General features: G+C 56.9%; 1 protein-coding gene across 1 annotated transcript; it reads left to right on the top strand.

The window, feature by feature from the left end:
* The first annotated feature begins 1,413 nt into the window (after positions 1–1,413).
* BPIFB3 (BPI fold containing family B member 3) lies at positions 1,414–23,011 on the top strand. The gene is made up of 16 exons (XM_066235063.1): positions 1,414–1,466; positions 2,877–3,008; positions 3,735–3,891; positions 5,934–6,038; positions 6,503–6,643; positions 8,020–8,083; positions 10,408–10,468; positions 11,272–11,363; positions 11,501–11,680; positions 13,400–13,453; positions 15,856–16,026; positions 16,866–16,933; positions 18,147–18,189; positions 18,988–19,051; positions 19,582–19,658; positions 20,981–23,011. Exons 2-16 carry the CDS (start codon positions 2,897–2,899, stop codon positions 21,008–21,010), a joined length of 1,419 nt encoding a protein of 472 aa, XP_066091160.1. The 5' UTR covers positions 1,414–1,466; positions 2,877–2,896; the 3' UTR covers positions 21,011–23,011.
* Positions 23,012–24,557: the final 1,546 nt, after the last annotated feature.

The following is a 24,557-nucleotide window of genomic DNA, read 5'->3' as shown; positions in this document are numbered from 1 at the left end:
GGAGACAGACCCACAAACACCCGGAAACACGGTTACCACCTGGCATGTCACAGACTCCGGAGAGAGAGAGGAAATCCCAGAGGGCTGTGGGATCGTAGCCAGCTTGGGGATCAGGAGGGCTTCCTGGAGGAGGGGAATACCTGAGCCAATAGCTGCAAACAAAAGCTGAAGTCTCTAAGTCTGTACAAGAACCTGCAGGGCCTGTCACTTCTTTGGCCCCGTGTCCCCCACGCCCCTCCACCACAGAGGGTCTCTCTGTGGTTCCCGGACACACCGCCGCCTCAGGGCCTTTGCACCTGCCCTTCCCTCTGCCTGTCTGGCTCTTCCCCAGTTATATGCCTGGCCCACTCCCTTTCCTCCTGCTCCAATCTGAGACACCCCCCCCCCAACACCATTTGAAAACTGCACCCCTCCCCTCCCCTTTCCCTGTCCCCAGCCTCTGATGCACTGTATCGTGTACCTGTCTGGTCCCTCTGGAGCTGTGTTGCCCAACACGATGGCCAATACCCACATGAGGGGCCTCAGTGCTTGAAATGGGGCAAGTCCAAGTTTGCTGTCCTGTCAGTAGATGTCACCGCCTTGGCATGAGAAAAAAAAATGTAGAGCACCTCATTAATAATTTTACATTGATCACATATCAAATATTAGTATTTTGGATATATGGGGTTCAAGAAACTACACCATTAAAATGAATTTCCTTCTTCTTTTTTTACCTTTTTAAAAAATGCAGCTGCCAGAAAAAATTTTATTTTCACTGTATTTTATGGTCATCTCCTTCCAGGCAAGGGATTTGTCTCTTGTTTACAAGTGTATCCCTAGCCTCTAGCACACAGTAGGCGCTCTACAAATGCTTGCAGAAGAATGAATGCATTTCTCTCCACCATCTGCCCCAGGCTCAGGAAGGGAACAAAACAGCAGGCTCTGGAACTTGGGGGACACTGGGCCTTGGGGTGGCGGGGGTTGGAGCAGAGCTCCTCTCTCCAGGCCCCCCAGGGCCACGTCCTTGCCAGGTGTGGGACCCGGGGGAAGAGGGTCAGAGAACCCAGCAGCCTTAAGCTCTTCCCTTCCCTCCCTGGTCCTTAGCTGGGAGGTGGGGAGGCCTGGCAGATTCTGTGCCATGAGGGTGGCCCTTGGGGAACCCTGGTGGGAGACCCTACAATGGGCTGGATGTTCAAGACCATCCCCCAGCTCCTGGGGGAGGAGGCTGCCTCCGCAGCCCCTGGGCACTGACCCCGGCTCCCCACTCCCCTTCCTCTCTCCTTCAGAAGGAAGGCTTAGCCAGGCCCGCAGGGAAAACCGCAATTTGCTTCTGACATGACACATTGACGGGTTCCTGGCGGCTGTGCCCCCTTTGTGTCCCCAGAGCCCTTGTGGGCATATAAGGGCCTCCCCGAGTCCTGAGAGAGTGGAGGACCCGACAAGAGGCTGGGAAGCTCCACCCACCCAGCGTGGAGCTGCAGGAGAGGGTAAGACAGCCCTGGCCTTAGCCAGGTCCCCAACCACTGACCCTGTGACCAGCCTGCTGGCCCATCTGAATAATAGGCACAGAAAAACCTCACCCTAGGAGGGCACTGGGGGTCCCTAGAGGGTGATAGGAGAGAAAACCCATTTTACAGATGTGAAAACTGGGGCTTAGGGAGGAACAAAGGCAAGGATGGGTGGGCTGGAGACAGAATTGTCCCATGGCCAGCGCCAGAGGGGTACCCATTCTTCTCTAAGCCAGCTGGTTTCCCATTGTGGGAATCTTTCCTTGTATGAGAGACGCTGAGGTTACGGGGACCCTCTCTGATACTAGCAGACACTGCTAAGACTGCTGCCGGTTCATGCGCAACCCTACGTACTGTAGTGAAAAATGCTCTCTGGGCAGAAACAGCCAGTGCCAGGGCAGACTGTGGGCAGGGGAGGGCTTTCACCCCCTCCTGCCCCTCAACAGGCACTCTCTCCAGCACACAACCTCGCGTGGAGACCCTAGACACAGTCCCTGCCCCCTAGGAGCTTTCAAGGCAAACAAGGACGTAAGCAACAAAGCCTAATTGAGAGCTGTGGTGAATGTCTAAAAAGAAAAATTCAGGGCGAGGTTCAGTGACAGACGGGCTTCTTTAGATAAGGCTAAGGAGGGATGGCTTTTTAAGGATTTGGACCTCGAAGGGTAAGGAGTCAATCATGAAAAGAACCAGAGGAAGAGCCTTCCTAACAGAAGGAACAGCCTGTGCAAAGGCCCTGAGGTGGAAAGGAGCTTGCCATGCTTAAGACCGAGAAGTTCAAAGAGGCAGGCAGAGTGGGTACTAGTAAGGAGCCTATGTTCTACCCCGAGAGCAGCCGGGGGTGGGGTTTAAGAAGGAGTGACGTGAGGGGATAGAAGGCGATGGGATTGAGCGGGCAAATATGGAACTCCATAAAGAAAAGTCATATTCTCTGACATTAGTAAGTTAGCCATGACCTCACCTCCCATCCTATTCCTTTCTTTAACATCATTTGGGATGGAGGTGGGAGCCCAGGAGAGAAATGAGACATTTTAAGTCAGACGGACTTGGGCTCAAATTCTGGCCCTGTCGCTGATTAGCCCTGTGACTCCGGTCAAGTCCGTTTCCCTCTCTTTGCCTCAGTTTTCCTGTCTCTGAAATGAGGTCCCCTGAGGGAGAGGATGGGAAAGTGCCCCGGAGACTGCAGAGTGAGCACAGAGCGGCTGTGCCCTGCGGGTCACCAGGTGGCTGCTGTTCGCATTTGGTGGAGAGGGCTTTTCTGGGAGTGGAGCTGAACTGGAACTGTGCCAGGCCAGCGGGAGCGCCACAGGCTGGCGATGGGGCGCAGGGAGAGGAAGGCCCCGGGCAGAGGAGGGGCTCAGAGCCTCAGAGGTCCTGCTTCCGCCCCGACAGGTGTGCCGCCGCCGCCAATCATGTTGGGCATGTGGACCCTGCTTCTCCTCTGGGGCCTGGCAACTCCGTGCCAGGGGCTGCTTGAGACGGTGGGCACACTCGCTCGGATCGACAAGGATGAACTCGGCAAAGGTGAGCCCGTGGGGGACAGTTAAGTGAGGGGTCCAGCTGCAGTGTGTGTGACGCATTGCCTCGCTTAGAGCCTCTGCTTTCGGTACCAGGTGAGAACAGGCTGCGATTCTCAACTGCTTCAAGAGCTCAGTTAACGGTGTGCTCGCAGACGCCAGTGAGCGAGTAGTAGTTCGCCTCCTTCTGAGATGTGGGGTGCGTGAGGGGCTGAGGCAAGGCGGGGCTGTGCTGCCTCAGGGGTGGGGGTGAGTATGGTTGAGGAGGTCAAGAGACGAGTGCTGGCCATCTCCTATTTCTGGGATGCGGGAACTCTACCAGGCATTTTGTGCTCCAGGGTCCAACCACACGGGGTAACGGTCTCACGGATAGTAGAGCAGTCATGAACATAAACCATTGACCCTGTGACCAGCCTGCTGGCCCATCCGGGAGGCTGTCCCCATCCGTCCCAACCTCCACAAGGTTGTCCGTCTGTCTGTCCTGCCCTTCTCACAATCTGCACACAGGTTAGGGGTGCCTAGGAGGAGCAGAGCTTGCCTACTCCCCCCCCTGGTGGCTGTGTGTTCCCGCCTTTGCTACTGTCCTCCTACTGGGTGGCCCAGAGCCAGGAGCCCTAGTTATACAATTGGCCTCAGTGGTTTGCTATGTGACTCTGGGCAAGTCTCTGCTCCTCTCTGGGCCTTAGTTTCCTCATCTGTAAAATAAACCTCTCTCTCCCCATCCTCTCCGCAGCCATCCAGAACTCGCTGGTCGGGGGGGCCGTTCTGCAGAACGTGCTGGGGACAGTCGCATCAGTGAACCAGGGCCTCTTGGGTTCCGGGGGGCTGCTGGGAGGCGGAGGCCTGCTGGGCCACGGCGGGGTTTTTGGTGTTGTCCAGAAGATCTCTGGGTAAGTCCCTGAAGTATGGTCTCTTGACCTACCGTGTGCCCTGCAGGAAGGCTGAGCGTTCCTTTAGTTCAGGGTATAGAGTGGAGGTAATTTCCTTTTAGTTTGTTGTCAGGCGGTAGGGGTGATGTGGGAAACCCTGAATAGGGAATCCTAGGACCCAAGTGAGAAACTAATGAGTCCGCTGCATGTCAGGCAAGATGGGAATGGCCTCAAGCCCCTCAAGTCAAGTGTTCCACTCCGGGGTCGATTCCAGATACTCACGGTGTGACCTGGGCCAGCTGCTCGGTCTCTCCGGGCTGATCCCGGTATCCCATGGTCCCCCCCCCTCCTCTTCTTCAGGGGTCTGCCCCACAGAGCCCTGCCCTGCCCAGCCCTTTGTGTCCCCTGCTTTCCGTCACGTTCTCCAGGGGCCATATCACTCCCCTGCCCCCCAGCTCCCCCGCTAGATTAGAAACCCCAGGAAGAGTGGAACTTCTGTCTGACTTGTTCACTGCTATGTCCCCTGTACCACAAATAGTGCTTCACGCATAAGAAAGGCTCAAAAAATATTTTTGAATGAATGAATGAAACCATCCAGTAACTCATACTTAGGACTTTATACCATCTAGCCAGGGTTTTCCGTGGACCTGTCACGGTGCTAAGCATTGTAACTGAATTATCCCGCTGGATCCAGGGGTAGGGCTGTTATCAGTCGCATTTAACAGGCGAGGAGACTGAGGCCCTGGGCAGTGAAAGGACGAGTCCGAGCTCACGCAGCTAGGGAGTGACGGCAGCGGGGGTTTAACCACAGGCTATATATACGGCCCGTCCCAAGCAGGTGGGAACCAGTGCACGGCCGGTGGTGAATCAGGGGACGGTCAAATGGCAGGTTCCGGACTGAAGGCAGAAGGCCAGGAGCCAGGGTATGGGGAAGAGTCACCGCACAGGAGGAAACGGGGGGGCTGGGAGGAGAAGAAGGAATGGATGTCCCCCTCCCAAAACAGCAAACTGGAAAGGGAGCTGGTAAGGGCTGGGACTGATGTTGCTCGAGGATCAGTGTGTGTCGCTGTGGCTGCTATTGTCGCTATCCCTGTTTTACAACGGGGGAAACGAGGCACACAACAGCAATGTGATTTGCCCGAGGTCGTGCAGTTTGTTAGGAGAGCTAGGATTTGAACTGCCGTCTTTTATTGGCTGTACTCTGAGCAGCTTTGCATTGGGGTTGCTGCCGGGAATGTGAATTAATCTGTGTCAAGCAGCTAAACTGGAAGGCTGCATACACTAAATGATCAATAAATATTAACTCTTGTTATTATTCATAAATCCAGTCCCCCTCCCCCTGCAGAATCCCCCTTGCTTCAGAGAGCCCCCAGTAGAAGGCAGATCCCAACAGTGACAATCCTGTCAGCTCAGGGTGGTGATGGAGGCGGCCCAGGCAGCAGGTGGAAGCTGGCTCAGAGGAGGGCAATTAATTACCTGAGTCAGAGATGCAGGGAGGAGGGCTTCCTGGAGGAGGGGATGCCCTAGCTAAAGTCAGGAGAGTTGAGAGGTGTCAGCTAGCTGAAGGCGGAGGCAGAATGGAAGGAGAGTCAAGAGAAGAATGTTTTAGACAGAGGGAATGGCCAGGAGGGAGACGTACAGGACAGAGAAAATAATGAACCTGGGAGTTTGGGAATCCATTTGGGTTGCCTGTTTATATAAGAGCCAGAGTTTGGGAGTAGAGGGACCATGATCCTGGCCAGAGACCAAACCAGGGCTGAGGCCCTGGAGAAAGGGTGCAGAGAAGGCTCTAACTCACTGAGCCTCCAATGAGGATGCTGCTGCTGCATTTACCGAGCACCTGCGTTATCTCGCTTGTCGTTGGGACAAGTAGTATTGCCCCACTCTATAGATGAAGAAACTGAAGCCCAGGTAAGCGAAATAACTGGGTCCACATCGGAACTTACAGCTTCGAGGTGGGAATGGGAGACAGACCCGAGAGAACAGAGAGGCTCGGCCGCTCTGGGACGTCCCAGGCACTAAGGGCCTGGCGCTGGGGGCTCTCCCCTTGACTTCCATCCCAGGGTGAAAATTGAGGAACTCACGTTGCCAAAGGTGTCGCTGAAGCTGCTGCCGGGGTTTGGGGTGCAGCTGAACCTGCACACCAAGGTGGGCCTGCATGGCTCCGGGTGAGTGCGCCCCGGGGACCTCTACCCTATTACTCCCCGCCCCACGCCGCTGCTCACTGGGGGTCCCTGCCCTATTATCCCTGACATCCACCCCGTGCCCCCCCCCCATTTCCTCCCACTCTAGTTCCTTTCCAAAGGACTTCCACACCACTGTTCCCTTCCTGGATTCCAACCCATTACCCCTTCCCAGGGGCCTCCATCCCACTGACCCCCAGGGACTTCCATTTCATGCCCCTGGAGACCCTCACCCCATTGTTCGGAGCTCAGTGAAGAGGGGAAGGAAAAAGGTTCAGGGATGTGTAAGATGGGGGACGTGCAGGGAGGCAGAGGGTGAGAGGAGGACATGGAGGCTAAACCACTCAAAGGGCCCCCCATCCGGGTCCAAGCGCCGAGTGGGCGTGGCTAAGCGGGCCTGGTGGGTGGGGCCTGGTAGCCCAACCACGCCCCAGCCTCTGGTCTCGCAGGCCCCTCGGGGGCCTCCTGCAGCTGGCAGCCGAGGTGAACGTGTCGTCGAGGGTGGCTCTGGGCATGAGCTCGCGGGGTTCGCCCATCCTTGTCCTCAAGCGCTGCAGCACGCTCCTGGGCCACATCAGCCTGCTCTCGGGGTGAGTCCGCGGGTTCGAGCCCGCGCGCATTGGCATCTCCGGGGTCTCTCGGGAGCCGGAACTCACTCCACCACCAGCCGGTCCCGTTCCTCACCCTACAATGAGACCCACCAGGGACAGGGACTCTGGCTTAGCCCGCAGCTTGTACCACCCACGCCTGGTGTCCCCCTTCTCACGCCCCTGAGATCCTGCGGTCCCCTGTCCCAGAGAGAGCAGGGCACCCCGTGCCAGCATCTCAGTCCCTGCTCTCAACATATCAGAGACCCAGCTCTGCCCCTGCCTTGTTGTGTGACCCCCAGGGAACCCCCCTGCCCTGTCTGGGCCTCAGTGTCCCCATTTGCGTAATGAGGACTTATATTTGATGATCTAAAGGGCTCTCACATTTGTCCCTTCCCCCAACTGTTCAGGACACAGTGGCCCCCTCTACACTTGTGTTGAATCATCACTCCCAGGGGACAACTGAAGACAAGGGATGTGTCTTGTGTGTGACGCAGGTCACACACGCAGATTGAGGCAGGGATGGAGGGGGGTGGTCTCTGGACTCGGGCCTCTGCACCTAGCCTCAGTGGCACCTGCCCCCTCCCTGCCTCGCACTTTGTGTCTCCCCTGTTAGTGTCCACATTCCAGGCCTAATCGCACACCTGCCCCGACTTTGTCAGGTGGCCCTGAGCAGCGACAGGTAATCAGACAGCTCTGTTTTAGCTCCCAGGAGTAGGGTGAATCCAGAAGGGGGTTCTAGACAGGGTCTTTGGGGCTCTTAAAGCCCATTGGCTCCCTCCTGCTCCTCCGGGAGATAGTTGGCTTTGGAGGGAATGGAGCCCAGGATGGCGTTGGTGTCCTGTGGTTGATGGTTCTGTGGTTGTCACCCCTCCCTCTGTCCCCCTGTCATCTTTGAACAGACCTGTGCCCATCTACCTGCACTTCTCATCCGCATGCCATCCTCTCATCCATCCATCCATCTATCCATTCATTCCTTTAACAAATATTCATTCATTTAACAAATACTTATTGCACGCTCACTCTAAGTCAGGTGCTGTTCTGGGTTCAAATGTCACTTATCTACAAATGTTGGAGGAGACAAAGGAAACATTTATTTGAGCAGAGGTTGTGTCCCTGATACCTACATACTCCCGTTTAATCTTGGCTGCAACAACTCTGTAAGGCGGGTACTATACAAATGGGGGAACTGAAATTCTCCCCTGGGCCTCATGTTGTGTCAGAGCCAAGATTTTAAACCCAGTCTCCAACGCCCCAGTCGACCCCAACAAGAATGGACAGGAGAGGTATCCAGAGCCCCCAGGGCCCACCCGGCCTGTGACCCAGGTTGGCGCTGTCCCCTGTGATGGCCACACCCCTGCACTTCTCGCTTTTCCCAGGCTGCTGCCCCCACCGCTCCTTGGGGTTGTGCAGCAGACGCTCTTCAAGGTGCTGCCGGGACTGGTGAGTGTGGGGGCCTCGGGCCTGGCACTCCCCTCCATTGGGGCTGTGCCTCTCCTCCCCTGGGCGTGCCTGGCAGGATTAAGCTGTGCTTCCCTTCCACGCCCACCGGTAATCCCATCCTGGCCTGCCCACGGCCTCCCAGCTGCCGCCCGCGAGTCTGTAAGGGGTGGGGTTGGCACAGTCCATCCTCAGACCTCTGAATCCTCAACTTGCAGCTTCACGTGAGCTGACTCTCCTGCTCCCAGTTCTCTCTCCCCCTCCCCCTGCCCGGTCTGTACCACCTGTATTCTTACTGACTTTAAACTTCGCTTTAAACTAGCTTTATTTATTTATTTTTTTGTATTTTTCTGAAGCTAGAAACAGGGAGAGACAGTCAGACAGACTCCCACATGCACCCGACCGGGATCCACCCGGCATGCCCACCAGGGGGAGACGCTCTGCCCACCAGGGGGCATCGCTCTGCCGAGACCAGAGCCACTCTAGCGCCTGGGGCAGAGGCCAAGGAGCCATCCCCAGCGCCCGGGCCATCTTTGCTCCAATGGAGCCTCGGCTGCGGGAGGGGAAGAGAGAAACAGAGAGGAAGGAGAGGGGGAGGGGTGGAGAAGCAGATGGGCACTTCTCCTGTGTGCCCTGGCTGGAAATCGAACCCGGGACTTCTGCATGCCAGGCCAATGCTCTACCACTGAGCCAACCGGCCAGGGCCTAAACTAGCTTTAAATTAAACCTGGTCACTCGGTGGTTTTCAGCTGAGCCCTCCCTGGGCTTGGCAGACCTGTTCAGAAAATCACATACATGAATATTCATTCTTTATGAGAGCAGCAGGTTATGATTACACTGCTGTGTGCTTGGCTTGGGGGTGGGGGTGAGCAGACTGCAGCGTAAAGGATGTGTTGTAGAGCTAGGAACACAAAACTGGCCTGAGATCAGGTCAACTAGTGTCACCCTAAAAATTAAATAAAAGTAAATATGTGAACCAACAACAACGATGACAACAGAACTGCTCCGGGGTGTTTGTGGCCACCCAGCCGTCCAGGGGACACGAGCCACAGTGGAGGAAAGCTGGTCTGGCCAAAGGCTTATTTCGCTGAGGACACAGTAGGGAGGGGTTTGCCTCCTGACCCCCAGTCCTGGCAGGACCTCTCCTGTGAGTCCTTGTGAAGGCCACCTGTAGGGGTAGCATGGACGTGGGTGCCTGAGGCTGGATAAAGTGCCCTGGACTTGAAGAAACCAGTCGGGAAGGAGCTCAGGGGGAGAAGGGAAGCTCCCGGCAGCACGGACCCCGAGCAGGCCCCGTCTCAGGTGGATTTCAGCAAGAGGGAGGTGCGCTGGAAACGTGGCCCCTAACTGGGGTCTCCGGGACAATTAGCTGCGAGACGGGATTTGCGTGTCTCAAAGAGGTTATGAGAACAAGAGCTAATTCCTAGCATTTAGGGATTGGAGATTTCTCTGAACGATCTTATTTCTGGCTTCTCTTGTGCAATCAGCTGCCCCGGCCACACGGGAAATTCCTTCCCGCAGGTCACAGGGTTGGCGCCGAGGCGGTGGCTCTCCCACAGGTCCAAGCCCCTTCGATGTCCTCTCAGTTCTGTGACCTGCCCGGCTCCAGAGGCTGTGGGGTTTGAGGTCCCAGAGTTTAAACAGAAACACAGCCCTCTCTTGGCTCTTCGAGAACAGCTGTGACCGTGGGCGGGTTGCCTGTCTTCTCCGGCCCCCGGTGTAGAAGGAAGGGGCTGGTCTGGGTCCGCTCTGAGGCTCCTGCTCAGTGGGCTCAGACCCTGTGATGCGCGGTCCCAGGGTTCTGGAAGCCGCCTCCTCGGTCCCAGTTCGCACAGCGCAGGGTTCTCGGTCAGCCCGTGGTGGTGCGTGTGGGGAACGCCCCAGCTGGGCCTGATACTGGGTGCAGGGGCCGGAAGGGGGGAGACACACTTCTTTGGGGTCTGGGTGCTAGGTCTCCCGGTGTCCACCTGTGTGGCAGGAGGGGCCTGTGACCCTGAGACCTCAGCAGGAATAGCTATCTTTGTCCCGCAGGGGAAGGCCTTGTCCACACAACCTAACTGGCCTCTAGCCTGTCTCCCAGCATCCTTAGAGGTTTCTGACAGGGCCCATGTAACTGGCCCTCCGCCTCCCCCACTCCGCCCTCCCAACACATCAAGCCCCAGCCCCTCCCCTGCTCTGCGTGCCCTCCCCCCATCCTTCTCTACATTCGGCCTTGCCTTGGTCCCCGGGACCACAAGGCAAAATATTTATAGAAAATGCAGCTGTGCCCTGTGCCAGGCTGGGGCCCACCCTTATTTTCCTGTGACACCTCTCTCCTCTGGACACAGCTGTGCCCTGTGGTGGACTGTGTGCTGGACGTGGTGAACGAGCTCCTGGGGGATGTGCTGAGTAAGTTGGGGCCCGGCCCCCTCCTCTTTGCCCGTCTCCTACCCCCTTCCCATCACCCCAGTGGGTGGGGGTGACATGGGAAGAGGAAGGGGCGGGATTCCGGGATCCTTCACGTCCTCCCCAGACTGACGGGCCGCCACTTTGAGGAGGCCTGGCGGGGAGGTCTGGGCTGAGGCTGGGTCAGCAGGGTGTGGGAACTCACAGCAGGGTGAGGGGACTCACAGCAGGGTGTGGGGACTCACAGCCATCTAGGTCTCCATCTGCTGGGGACTTCAAGCCACTTCCTGAGCACCTGTGGTGTGTCCGGCATGCTCAGAAACGTGAGGCAGATACCGTTACTATTATTTGGACAAACAAGATGACTGAGGCCCAGAGAGGTTAAGTAAGGATCCCAAGGCCCCACAGCCCCAGCGGCCACCCGTGTCTCTGAGTCTTATGGAGACACGGACGTCTTTTGTGTTCAGAGACGAGCTTTGAAAAGTATAAAAAGGTGTAAACGGGATAAGGATAGGAAAGTTGGGGCAGACACATCTCAATATGTGGCGTTCTGTCCCTAAAGAGTCAGGGCAGCAGTGCGGCTAGTGACGCCAGCTCTGGACAACGGGGACCCTGGCTAATGCAGCCGTGGGCTGGTGACAGCCTCTGTCTCAGTCTCCGTTGTTTTCTCTGTGAAGTGAGGGTGTTCGTGGCCCCCAAGTGAGTGCTGTACTCAGGAGAACGCAGGGCCCTCAGTAAACGGAAGGGGGGCCAGTTACCACTGGGAACTGGGTCCACGGGGTCTTCCCCCTCCTCTCCCCGAGCAGGCCTCGTGCCCTTGCGGGCTCTCGGGTCTGTGGAATTCTCTCTGGCCACACTGCCTCTCATCTCTAACCAGTACATAGAGCTGGACATCAATGTGAGTGCCCTCCGAGGCCTTGCCCACTGCTGGGGGTGGGGTGGGGCCGGGGGAGGCTGGGTAGGAGATGCTGGGTCAAAGCCACATGAGTGAACTGCCCCAAGACCCTCCCGTGCCCTGTCTCCTGCCCCCTGCAGCCCATTGTGAAGGGTGTAGCCGGTGACGTCATCGACTTCCCCATCACCCCCAAGCCTATCAAGGTGCCTCCCAAGAAGGACCACTGGTCCCAGGTGACTGTGCCTCTGTACCTCTTCAACACCATATTTGGGCTCCTGCAGACCAATGGTGCCCTCAACACAGACATCACCCCTGAGCTGGTGAGTGTGGAACCCTACCTTGTGTGTCCGGGAAATGCTAATGATGACCCGGTCACCTCATCACTGACCGGCTGCGATGAGCCCTTTTCTCTGCAATTGGACTGAGTTAGACGAGTTTCTAGCATGCATATGCCCGTTCTGGTCGCTGTGGCAAACACTGCTAATTGATAACGGCCCTCTGATTGGTTAAATCTGCATGGGACTCCTGAATCCTTCTCAGCATGGCACTCCGGGAAGTGGCTTCCCATTAGTCCGAGCTGGCATGCGAAATGTAGCCAACTTTTCCTTCTTACACTGGTCGAGCCCTTTCAAAGCTGAAAGCCCAATTCTACACTAAAAATGTGCACGATGAACATTTCGACGGCTTTCTCAAGAGCAGATTTGAGTTTGGAGAGAGGAAAACTGGGCTGGGCTATTGCAAAGGTCACTTGGACATTCGTTCTGAAGCCTCTGAGATCTTTCCGCTTCCACTCCGGCCCCTCACCCCTCACAGATGTCTGGGAGGCTCAGCCCCTGAGGCATTTTCTTGGTCTCAGCCCTCTTCAAAGAAAGTGAGCTCTAAGCCACCTGTTCCCCCACACTATCTGCCTCTCAGGCCCAAAGGAGCAGGGGGTGATCGCTCATTTTCTGCATGTAGGGTCTGGAGCACACTGGGACAGGCTCCTGAGCTGGGGAGCGGGTGTCCTCCTAGCTGGAGGGAGGGGCAGTCATGGCCAGGCCGAGACTCTGGGTGTGGGAGTGCATGGCTCTGAGCAGCTGTGCGTGCATTAGGGGAGAGAGGGGGGTCTCAGAGGCCAGGTGGGCCCCTCAGGCTCTGTCCATCCCCACGGGGTGGTGGACTGGTGTGGACTGAGTCTGGGAATCCTCTGACCAGGACCGGGTGTGTCTGTAAACTTATTCCATGTGAACAGGTCTGTTCTGAGAAGTGGACATGTGTAGTCCAGAGGTCTCAAACGTCAGGGCCCCGGGAACCTGGGCCATTATCAATTAGCAGAATGAGGGGAGCAGGTGTGATAGCACTGTAGTGACCTGGGGACCCTGGGCCCCGTCTCTCAGGTGAATAGATGCCCCTCAGCGTCCCCAGGGAAAGAGGGTACGGACCCAGTACGGTCATATTTTTCCATTTTTCAGCCAGAAACCGGCAAATGTCTATGAAATTTCCTGTTATAAATACTGGAAACAAATTCATAGTTTTTGAAAATACTGTTTGGATAAAAAAAAAAAAGTGTGTGTGTGTGTGTGTGTGTGTGTGTGTGTGTGTATATATATATATATATATATATATATATATATATATATATATATATATCTCAGAGGTTAGTTCCCTGAGCCTTCTGACTGTGAGTCTGGCAGAGTGCTGTGAAGGTTCTGGAATCAGCCCGCCCTGGTCAGATCCTGGTGTCATCACTTACCAGCTTTGAGTCTGGAGAGGAGCCTCAAGTTCCCCAATCGTAAAATGGGGGCAATTGGAACACCTACGTCTTTGAGCTGTTGTAAATGTGAAATGAGCAAAGACATGCAAAACCCTCAGCATGTGCTTGGTGTTCAGGGAGCACTCGGCTATCATTGGCCGACAGGAGGAGCATGAGTGTTTGCAGAGATGTGTATGTGCTTGGTGGGGGTGGGATGTGGGAAAAACTACTTTGTGTGTGTGCGTGCTGAGGGCTCCCTGCCCTGTCTCTGTGTTCACCACTCCCTCTCATTTGGTCTTGGGCCCAGGTTACCAGCAATGTCTCATTGACAACTACAGACCTGGCAGCTTTGGTCCCTGAGGTGAGTGCCCCCTTTTCACTGTAGCTCTTTCCTGATGAGCTTGGATGGATCCCAGAATATTTCTCAAGATTCTCCAGTTGGCCCTGGCCGGCTGGCTCAGTGGTAGAGTGTAGGCCTGGTGTGCAGGAGTCCTGGGTTCGATTCCCGGCCAGGGCACACAGGAGAAGCGCCCATCTGCTTCTCCACCCCTCCCCCTCTCCTTCCTCTCTGTCTCTCTTTTCCCCTCCCGCAGCCAAGGCTCCATTGGAGCAAAGTTGAGCCAGGCGCTGAGGATGGCTCTGTGGCCTCTGCCTCAGGCACTAAAATGGCTCTGGTTGCAACAGAGCAACACCCAGATGGGTGGAGCATTGCTTCCTGGTGGGCATGCTGGGTGGAACCCGGTCGGACGCATGCGGGAGTCTGTCTGACTGCCTCCCCATTTCCAACTTCAGAAAAAAAAAAAAAAAAGAAAAAAAAAGAAAAAAAGAAGAATAAAAAGATTCTCCAGTTGGCTGCAATTGAATGTTGAATCTAAATTCACACTAACGTGTGAATGACTAACACGTCTCCTTTTCTGATAGTGGAGTGGAAAGGACCAGGTTTTAACTGCCCCAGGAGTCAATGGGCCTTTGTCCTAGGGCTGTTCCTTTTCAATCAAGGAGAGGACAGAAGACTCTTTCCAGGTTACTGAGTCCTCTCCCTCCAATTGCCTTACTTGATCTTAGTCTTGGTTTTTCTTGTCCCAAAAGAGAAGACTCGGGTCACTGGCCTTGAGGAGAGAAGAGAAAGAAGAAGATTCAGGGAGGTTTGACTAGCGGACATCAGTACAAGGGATGAGGTTGAGGCTAGACATTCAGAAGCACCTCCTTTTTTTTTTTTTGTATTTTTCTGAAGCTGGAAACGGGGAGAGACAGTCAGACAGACTCCCGCATGCGCCTGACTGGGATCCACCCGGCACGCCCACCAGGGGCGACGCTCTGCCCACCAAGGGGCGATGCTCTGCCCCTCCAGGGCGTTGCTCTGCCGCGACCAGAGCCACTCTAGCGCCTGGGGCAGAGGCCAAGGAGTCATCCCCAGTGCCCGGGCCATCCTTGCTCCAATGGAGCCTTGGCTGCAGGAGGGGAACAGAGAGACAGAGAGGAAGGAGGAGTGGGGGTGGAGAAGCAAATGGGCGATTCTTCTATGTGCCCTGGCTGGGAATCGAACCCGGGTCCCCCGCACACCAGGCCGACACTCTACCGCTGAGCCAACCGGCCAGGGCCCAGAAGCACCTCTTGAGGGCAGGAGTTGTATGTGGTGGAGAGGGACTTGGGGGAGTCACGGGTGGCAGGAGCAGGAACCCATGGGTGTAGCAAGCTGGACCATGATCCTCAGCTCAGGGAGCCAGCGCCTGTGTGGAGGCTGAAGCCTTGGTTCTCCAGTTGCTGGCCTTGCTGTGTCAGAGCCCCGTAGCTCCAGCCCCAGGTCTGGTTCTGTGGCTTTAGAATCTGAGGACGCACGAGGGTGGTTCCCTGTCTGTCTGACCCTGCAACTCTGGGAGTCTGGGTTTGCAGAATCGGTCCCCAGATTCCGGCATTCGGGTGACTCCAAGTTTCTGTGGCTCCGGTTTCCAGCACTTCTACAATTTCATGATGTCATGATTAAGAGACTCAGAATTTCCTGATGTGTGATTCATTCAGTCAGTCAACTGATATTTACTGAGCACCTACTATGCACCAGGCCCTGTGTTGGGTGCGCTGGGCACCTAGAAGGGGCCAAAAGCAAAAAGTAGACAAAAGTCTCTGCGCTCCAGGAGCTGCATGCTGATTGGGGTTACGGACATTAAACAAATAAATAAGTAGAAGAGACACAGTGTCAGAAGGTGGAAGAGAATGGAATGGTAAAAGCAGGTCAGGAGTGCAGGGACAGGCTTTTAAACAGGGTGCACTGCAAAGCCTTGCAGAGGAGGCGACCTTTGAGCAGAAGGCTGACAGAGGTGAGGGAGGGAGCCATGCAGGTACTGGGGGAAGACATTGCCAGGCAGAGTGAACAGCAAGTGCAAAGGCCCTGAGGTGGGGATGTGCCTGGCAGGTTAGAGAAACTATAGGAGCTGGTGAGTCTGGAGAGGAGAGAATACGGGGACCAGCGATGGAGGTGTGATGGAGAGGTGGGTGGAGGATGGATCCTACAGGGGCATTTTGGGTCTGAGAGAGACAAGAGTTTGATTCGGTTGTTCCGTGGGTTGGTGGTGTCTCCCACCTGTTGGTCAGCCTCGTGGGGGTTGAGACCAGGCCTGCCTGGTTCAGGTTGTAACCTCAGCTCCCAGCATGGTGCCCTCGTGCCCAGTAGGGGCTCAATGAGTGTTTGCTGGCTTGCTGACTGGTCCTATTAATGGGGCATCCAAGCAGCCCCCTTGCTCCTGCTGCGCCTCTGCCTCTCTCCAGGCCCTGGGCAAGTTGCCCCCAGGTCAGCAGCTCCTGCTCTCCCTGTGGGTGAAGGAAGTGCCCGCGGTCACACTCCAGAACAAGAAGGCCACAGTCTCCATCCCAGTTAACATCCACATGCTGTCCTACCTCCCTGCTGGGACTCCTGAAGACCTCTTTGAACTGAATGGGGTGAGCAGCCACCGGGTGGGACCCGGTGCTGGGGTTCGGAGGGGGGCTGACCCTTTCCAGGCTGCTGGGGGCTGCCCTGCCCGCGATTTCAGGGTGGCACGACACAAGAAACCCCTCCCCCTCATTGTCATCATGTGAGCTGGGACCCAAGGGCCCACCTGGACTCCTGGCTGGTAGTACATCTGACCAGACCCAGGCCCTGTCCAGTCTCCTTCCTCAGGATTTCAGGAAGGACTCCCCACACCCCCAGCCTCTCTGCACAGATATCTCTTGGATGACTCTCCCCCCCCCCCCCAGTCTGCTCCTCTCCCTCCCACCCACCTCTACTTGTTGTCCCAGACACACATCTGGGCAGAGACAGGTCCCTCCCTGCTCCCTCTGCCCCTGCTGCCGGGGCCTAGCACTGCTCAATGTTCCCTGCCTGGTCCTCTGCCTTTCCTGCCCTGGTGACCTCAGCCTAAGGGTTCTGGGCATGGCCCACACCCTGCCATGCGGCTCCCTCTGCCCCTGGCTAACTCCTCACCTTTCAAGACTCAGCTCCAGTGTCCCCCTTGCTCGCCCCGCCCCAGTGCGGGCTGATGGAGGGTCTCCCCAGGCGTCCGCCACCTCAAAGCTTCCCCTCGGAGAGCGTGGACCACCCCCAGTTCTAATACTCTGGTTCTCGGACACCAGAACCTTCAAGTGACCTCCTCACAGCCCAGCCCGGACCCTAACACACAGTAGGGCCGCAGCAAGGGCTAGTGGAAGGAGGGGACGGTGGAGACTCGCCTGCTGTGGGCCTGCCCTCAAGCTCCTTCCGCCACCTTCAGAGTCACCTCTGCCTGCTTTCCCCCCCGCAGGTCATGACTTTAAATGCCCAGTTGGCTCCTTCGGCTACCAAGCTGCACCTCTCTCTGTCCCTGGAACGGTAACGCGGGGATCCTGGGTCTTGTCTTTAGGAACAAGCATTAGGGGCCGACAGGAAGCTCCGTCCGTTTATCGGGCCCCAGCGAAGTTGCAGGACCCGCTGGGGAGGGGACGGTGTCGGCCCGTTTTACAGAGGACGCCACCGGGGCCCCGAGAAGCGGGACCCAGGCAGGCTTCCTCCACGGCTCCGCTCAGAACCCGGCCCTGGAGACAGACCGACTGTCAGGACAGAGTCCGGAGCCCTGAGTGACCAGCGCCAGAGGCTAGCCACAGACAGGACCGCGCCTGCGTGTGGCGGAGGGCCTCATTATTCAGGCGGAAGAGCTGTTTCTCCAGTCCTGGCCCCTGGGTGGGAACGAGGCTCCACGGCTACCCCGGTAGCCATGATGCTGATGTGGATGCCAGTCCTTCCTCACACAGGAACGGCGCTCCGCCGTTTGCCAAGCCTGGGCTGCCACAGTGGGTTGTCCCTGGTCGTAGATCCGGCCCTCCACTCTGCAGGCTCAGTGTTCTCACGGTGGCCTGCGGCCTGCTGCCTGTCTGTCCCTCCCCTGGATTGGAGGGGGGCCTTCCCACTGGTCTCTGAGACCTGCCCATCCCGAGCCACAGGCACCCAGTGCTCAGCTGACCCCGTTTTAGGGTCCCCTGCAGGTCCCGGGGGCTGACTACAGCTGCGGCCCTGCCAGGCTGCCCCGCTGCCCCATTCCAGCCCCGCCTGCTACCTGAGGTCGTCCCCTCTTCCTGGTGGCACTTCCTGTCTCAGCCCTGCAGGAGGCGGAGGGCTGGGTCCTGTGTCTGGGCCATCGGAGGCTCACTAGGGGCTTGCTGCCATTACTGTGCGTCTGCCGGGTACAGAGCCCCTGTGTCCACTGCACAGTGTGTGTGTGTGTGTGTGTGTGTGTGTGTGTGTGTGGTGCTCCTTAAAGAGGCCCCCCCACCAGCTCAGAGTCAAACAATTGGGAGTCACACTGAGGTTCCAGGACCCCGAGGTCGGAGGTGGTGGTAACGCTGTCTCAGAAGGAGGTGAGATCCCTCCAGGCCCATCTTACAGATAGAACACCCGAGCCTCTGAGTCAAGGACGGACAGGGACAGCGCTGGGCCTGTAACCCTGTTTCCCCGACCCTGGAGAACTCGGGGTGGGGCGGGGCAGAGCGCTGCTCAGCGGGGGGCGGGGTGAAGGCCAGCCTCCCCACCTCTCTCTTTTCTCCACCAGGCTCAGTGTCACGCTGGCCTCTTCCTTTGCCCACTCCTTTGATGTAAGTCCTGGGAGGGTGGGCAGCGTGGCAGGGGGGAGGGTCTTCAGATGGGGCCGGGAAGGAGCCCAGTCTTGGCAGGCGGGGACCCTGCGGCCTAGCTAGCCTCAGTCTGGGCTCTGCCCCGACAAGCCTGAGTGCACACTCATCGGGGCAGGTGTGCGCGCGCGTGTGTGTGCGTGTGTAAGACAGTCATCACCTTAGGAGAGGGAATCTGACTCTCACAGCCGATCAAAGACTTGGAACCTCACAAAGCTGTAAGCTTCTAGAATCTCGCAAAAGTTCAAAATTCTGGCACTTCACACAAGGAATGAGGCTCCTGAACTCCGAAAGTTCTGCTGGTATTTCCGAGCCCCACAGGGCCCTTGGTGTCCTGCTTCTCTCAGGAGTCCTGCGGTTCTGGAACCTCGTGCTGCTCTCAGGTTCCAGAACATTCTGAGGGTTCTGAAGTCGGTAGGAATCTCAGATCAGACCACGCAGAGTTCTATAGGAGCCGGGTACATTTTCCTCCCTCTTTCTCAGGCACGGTCCCCCCCCCTCCAGGCCCCACGGACCCTTCCTCTAGGATTGCAGTTCTTCTAAGCTCATGAGTCCCGGGGTGAAGCTGTCCTAAGTCACAGAGCCCCCCTTTGGGGTCACTGATGGATAGCCCACCCCAGTGGAGCCTGTGCCCACCGGAAGCTGTGTCCTCCGGCATGGGGGAGGCTGGGGCAGCTGGAGCTTGGGTCTCCCTCCCTGGGAGGGAGTGCACTGGACTCAGCAAAGCCACACCTGCCCCCCCGTTCCTGTGTTCTGTCGCAGGCGTCCCGTTTAGAAGAATGGCTCAGTGATGTGGTCCGGGTGGCATACGTGCCGAAACTCAATGGTATGGTGGCTTTTGCTGTCTGTCTTGTTGGATCCGTGGAGTGTCTGAACTCGGGACCGTCAAATCTATCAGCCTTTTCTCTGCTCTGATAGACACTGAGGTTGGGGAGGGGTTGATGCCCATTTCTAAGATACAGAAGTTGAGGCACCAGTGGTTCCCCTGAAACAACACTGATGATTATTTATATCATGCCAGACGCTGGGCCCCGAGGGCCAGCTGACCTGGGTCCTGTCCTCAAGCTCACAGCCCAGAGAGACGGGGTCATATAGACAAATGATGAGCATATGTGGCCCAGAGTGTGTAAGGGACCGCCAGAACCTTGAGGAGGCTCTGCTGAGGGGAGTCACTGAGGACAAGTCAGAAAATGGGCATTTTTGTTTGAGTTTAGGAGGATGTGTAGGAGTCTGCCAACAAGGGAAACTGAGTTCCCAAGAAGGGAAATGGCTGGCTCAAGGAAACTGATGGACTAGGGTCAGCAGGTCCCACCCCGGCCCTCCACATGTTTGCTTTTAACTATTCCCTCTTCACAGTGGATCTGGATGTTGGAATTCCCCTGCCTAAGGTTCTCAATGTCAATTTTGCCAGTGCGGGCCTGGAGATCATAGAGGTGAGTTTCCCAGGCAGGAGTGGTCTAGATGGGCCTCAAGCTCGTCTCTATGGAGAACTCTGCTTGAAACTCAGGAGGGGTGTGCTCGGCCTCATCATCTGTTCTGCGCCTGCACCATTTTCTAAACTGCGCAGGGAATTACCAATGACTAGACTTGGAAATAGCAAACCAGTGACATAGGTGCCTCACTAGCCCATGGCAGACATCGTCAATCAATCCCAGAGTTCTTTCCTGAAGAATGCAGACGGATGTCTGACCTATAGGGTGGAATCTCAGATCCACTCACAGAATGGCAGTTCTCCCGGTCCAGGGGTGGCCAATACATGTGCCGTCTCTCCTCCTTATCCCGTCCTGCAGCAGGCGTGGCTAATAGAGCGCCACTGTTTTTACTGTTGAATATCCACCTGGCCCCACAATCCTTTCCAGTTCAGCACAACTTGGAGTTTGGGAAAAATCCTGGGAGATAGAGCAGAGAGCTCTGGACCCATTTCTCAGAGGAAGACCAAGGCTGACGGAGGGCATGGTTCTGCCCCCAAGTCCACACAGTACATTAGTGGGATAAATGGCCCTTGAACTTGGGTCTCTTAAAGACCTAGAGTCAGTAAGTCAGTGGCCTCCTCCACATGGGCTGTCACTTACTCATCATTCATTTCTTTGTTTATTCGCTCATTTAATGAGTGCCTGCTGTGTCCTTGATACAGTGCTAAACACAGGGCGGGGGGAGGGGGAGGCAGAGATGGAAGCTGGAATGGGGGCACGGCAGGGTTGTTGGGGGGGGCAGAGATGGAAGCTGGAATGGGCACGGCAGGGTTGTTGGGGGGGCAGAGATGGAAGCTGGAATGGGGGCACGGCAGGGTTGTTGGGGGGGCAGAGATGGAAGCTGGAATGGGGGCACGGCAGGGTTGTTGGGGGGGCAGAGATGGAAGCTGGAATGGGGGCCTGGCAGGGTTGTTGGGGGGGCAGGGATGGAAGCTGGAATGGGGGCCCGGCAGGGTTGTTGCGGGGGCAGAGATGGAAGCTGGAATGGGGGCACGGCAGGGTTGTTGGGGGGGCAGAGATGGAAGCTGGAATGGGGGCCCGGCAGGGTTGTTGGGGGGGCAGAGATGGAAGCTGGAATGGGGGCACGGCAGGGTTGTTGGGGAGGCAGAGATGGAAGCTGGAATGGGGGCACGGCAGGGTTGCTGGGGGGGCAGAGATGGAAGCTGGAATGGGGGCACGGCAGGGTTGCTGGGGGGGCAGAGATGGAAGCTGGAATGGGGGCCCGGCAGGGTTGTTGGGCGCAGGGCGCAGAGAGCTTAACCAAGAACCGTTGCCCCTTGCAGAATGCCGTTGTGCTGACCGTGGCCTCCTGAGGCTGAGAGACGGCTGCTGCCTCTCCCGGTTGACGGCCGAAGTCCTGGCCAATTGCCTCCTCTGCCTCCCTCTCCCTCCTAATCTCTCGCCTGTGTTGGTGACAACATAAATGTCCCTTATCCACCCAGGCCCGCCCAGGGGCTCTGGCCCTGCTGCTTTGCCTGCCCCGGCCTGGGTGGGGGACGGCAGGCCCAGTCGCAGGACTCTGCTTCGGAGAGAGTTCTGGGGCCTCCGTGGCCGGTCCTGCGCTCCAATAAACTGCTCCTACGTGTCAGCGTCTCCTGGCTCGTCTGTACCCCCGTCCCACCGGGGCCACCTTGGCCGGTGCCTCCGGTGCCCTTCCCCAATCCGGGCAGTGGCCCCTGGGAGCTGAGGGAGCTGGGGGCCTGGTCACTGCAGCATTGTGTCCCCAGCTGCCCTGGCGGGCCCCGGGCAGCCTCTGCGCCTTGGTCTGCCCCCCTCCGCCTCTGCCTTGAGCTCCCTGGGTCCCCTTCTCCTTCTCTCCCCTCCCCTCGCTCCATTTCTCGAAACACCTCCATCTTTCATGCTGTCTCTCTGAGCCTGTCTTGAGTCTCTGCTGTCCTTGTCTCTTTGACTTTGGGACATTTCTCAGAAGGGCCATCTGAGCTGAATTTGGAAAGACAAACAGGAGTCTCCCGGGGAGAAAAGGAGGCCAGCGCTCCGGGAAACAATGGCCGGTCGGTGGGCATTCACGGCGGCCACGACCCGGCTCCAGTCAGCCTCCCCCGGAGCACACAGGGAGAGCAGAGTGGTCTCTGTGCTCAGGCTCCTCATCTGTAAAATGGGAGCACTACAGGACTCAGTCCTAGGCCGTCCGGGGATCGAAGGAGACAATCAGAAAGTACTAAGAAGAGTGCCTGTCACCTAGTGAATGTGCACGATGGGTCATCAGGCCCGGGAACGGCCCTTTCCTCTTCCTGGAGCGTCCCTGTCCCCAAGTGTGCCTGGCAAACTCCTGTTATTCCTCCGTACACAGGGCACACGCCGCTTCCAGCCTCCCTGTGCCCTAGGCCGAGCCACACTGGACTGTTGCTACCCCGGTGCCATTCTGCCACCTACCCAGGGGTGGTATCTGCCTCATCGTGGTGAGTCTGGTGGCTGCACAGAGGAGCAAGGAGAGCAGATGTTCCATTGAGCACCTGTTGTATCCTGGACACTGTGTGGGATGCGTACCACCCCCTTTCAGACAGCTCCTAAGTGGTGGAGCCAGCATTCAAACCAGACCCTCTGACCCTCATTCCAAAGCCTGGGCTTTTCCCTGCTACGCTCTATAAGTAACACTTGTTGCATTTGTTGTATGCTTACTAAGTGCCAGACACTGTTCTAAGCGCTTTAGATACATCTTGTCATTGACTCCTTGGATCAATCCCCCCAACCCCTTCTAGGACCTATTTCTACCTTCATTCTATAGTTAAGGAAACTGAAGCGCAGAGAGGTTCAGTGACTTGCCCAAGGCCACACAGTTAGGAGGTGACAAGGTTAGGATTTGAACCCAGACCCCTGAGTCCAAAGCCCAGGCTCTGAACTGCCATGTTTAGGGTGGTGGTGGTGGTGGGTGAAACACGGGCTGACAGTTCGTGAGGGTGACAGGGCTGAGTGGACTGACTGCTCTCTGCTCCCTGTGCTCCCTGCATGACCCTCCCACGTGGCCCATGTGTGGCCAGGTCACCTCTGGGTGAGTCACCTCCCAGGGCCAGATCCTCCAGCTGCAGACAAAGGTGCCCTTTGGACGCTAAGCCTAGGTGATCTCCCTGGGCGCCAGAGTTACACTAATCCTCTTGCAGCCCCAGGGGGTGGCCCTGCCTTCCTTGTGGCCATCACGGCCCAGCTGGCTCAGGACTGAGGATGGGCACAATAACCACTTTGCGTGTGCACTGCCCTCTACAGTTTACACTGTGCATTGGTCCCCTGGGGAAGGGGGTGGAGGAGGCACACTGCCCTCTTTGAATTGTATTTCAGGTTAAAAAAGAATATATATATAACAAGCACTTACTGTATATCACACTAAGTGTGAGGCAATGGGGAGCTGAAAGGCAGCTCCATGAGGCTTCAGGCACATTCTGGAAAGTTCCTATCTACAGCAATCCTCGAAACCCTACTGAGAAAGTGCAATTGTGCCCACTTCTCAGATGGGCAGACTGAAGTCCCAGAGGAGAAGTGACCATCTGGGTCACATAGGGCAGAGGAGGGGGAAACAGGTGTGCATGACTCTGGGGGTCCCTGTCCCCCAAGCCCGTCCAGCCCCCCCAGATGGTGGAGCGTGAGGTGGTGCAGGTCCCGGGCTGAGGTGCCTCCTCATGGACCAGGAGGGACCCGGACGATGAGGGTAAAAACGCCACCTGCTGAGCACGACCGTGTGTCAGGCCCTATTCCCAGCACTTTGCACGACCGACTCACTCACCCCTCACCCTCACCTTGAGGCTAGGCTGTTCCAGCCACTCCTTCGAAACCAAAGACGCAGAGGCTCTGAGAGATCTGGCAGCAGAACTCACACCCAGCACCCGGCCCCAGAGCCTGGTCCCTCAGTGTGCCCGTGGCAGTCGGGGAAACAGCTGATCGGAGAGTGTGAAACTTTGTGAGATCAGGGAAGGCTTCCTGGAGGTGGTCATTCACATTGTGCTACAACCAGGAGCCAGTGGTGACATCGGCAAGCTGGACACCAACCGAGCCTGCCTTCAGAACCCCCACCGCCTCCTGGGAAGGAGGAGGAGGGGCCTCCTGGCAGAGTTCAGGGAGACACATCTATTCCCAGCCTGACCTGGGCAGGCCTTGGTAGAGACAGAGAACTGCCCCTCACTCCAGCAGTGTTCAGGTGGACCTCGTGGGGACAGGGAGAAGGTGGCAGCAACTAAATGCGGAGGAAGGACCTCAGCTGGGGCTGGGGGATGAGAAACAAGGAGTGGGGCCCAGGCCAGCTTTGCTTGGGGTGCCCAGAGCAATACCATCTCAGGATGGGCTGCAGAGGACCCTGTGTGGTCAAGAGGAAGGGCAGAGGTTGGGGGTCGTCACAGAAAGCCTTCCAAGAGCAGCGGACATTTCTGCGTGAGTCTGACCAGTGGAGCCTGGAGAAGGATGTTCTAGATTGCAGGGATTGCATGTGCAAAGGCCCAGAGGCAGGAAGCTGGGGCAGATACAGGACTGAGCGTGGAAGGCAGATTCATCTTGAATGCCAAGGAAGAGGTCTGGGCTGTGTCCCAGTGGTCTTGGAGGGGGCTGCGGTGGCCTCTGAAGGGTGGGAACAAGTATTGACTGGGAAGGGGCAGGGGGGATCGTCCTGGGTGATGGAGATGCTCTCTGTTGAGTTAGGGTGCGGGTTACATGGCTGTAGAAAATTGTCAAAACTCAACAAGTAGACATTGAAGATTTGTGAAGTTCACTGTATGTAAAACTTACATGTAAAGAAAAGAATCGTAATGGCATACGTGCTGAAGTGTTTAGAGGGACGTGTACCGCTCCCTGCAACTTACTCTGAAATACATTAAAAAAGACAGATTCATGGGTAGAGCTGTAGCTACGTGATAAAGG

Source organism: Saccopteryx bilineata, chromosome 6 (genome assembly GCF_036850765.1).
Source record: "Saccopteryx bilineata isolate mSacBil1 chromosome 6, mSacBil1_pri_phased_curated, whole genome shotgun sequence".
NCBI classification, from domain to species: domain Eukaryota; kingdom Metazoa; phylum Chordata; class Mammalia; order Chiroptera; family Emballonuridae; genus Saccopteryx; species Saccopteryx bilineata.
The sequence above is the reverse complement of the archived record's forward strand: the minus strand, read 5'-3'. Positions and strand labels throughout refer to the sequence as shown.

Excerpts from the sequence above, each read along its gene's own strand:
- BPIFB3 (XM_066235063.1), top strand. The coding sequence starts at position 2,897 with ATGTTGGGCATGTGGACCCTGCTTCTCCTCTGGGGCCTGGCAACTCCG. Across the intron at positions 6,644-8,019 it reads CACATCAGCCTGCTCTCGGG|GCTGCTGCCCCCACCGCTCC; the intron begins GTGAGTCCGCGG and ends CGCTTTTCCCAG. Across the intron at positions 16,027-16,865 it reads ACCTCTTTGAACTGAATGGG|GTCATGACTTTAAATGCCCA; the intron begins GTGAGCAGCCAC and ends TCCCCCCCGCAG.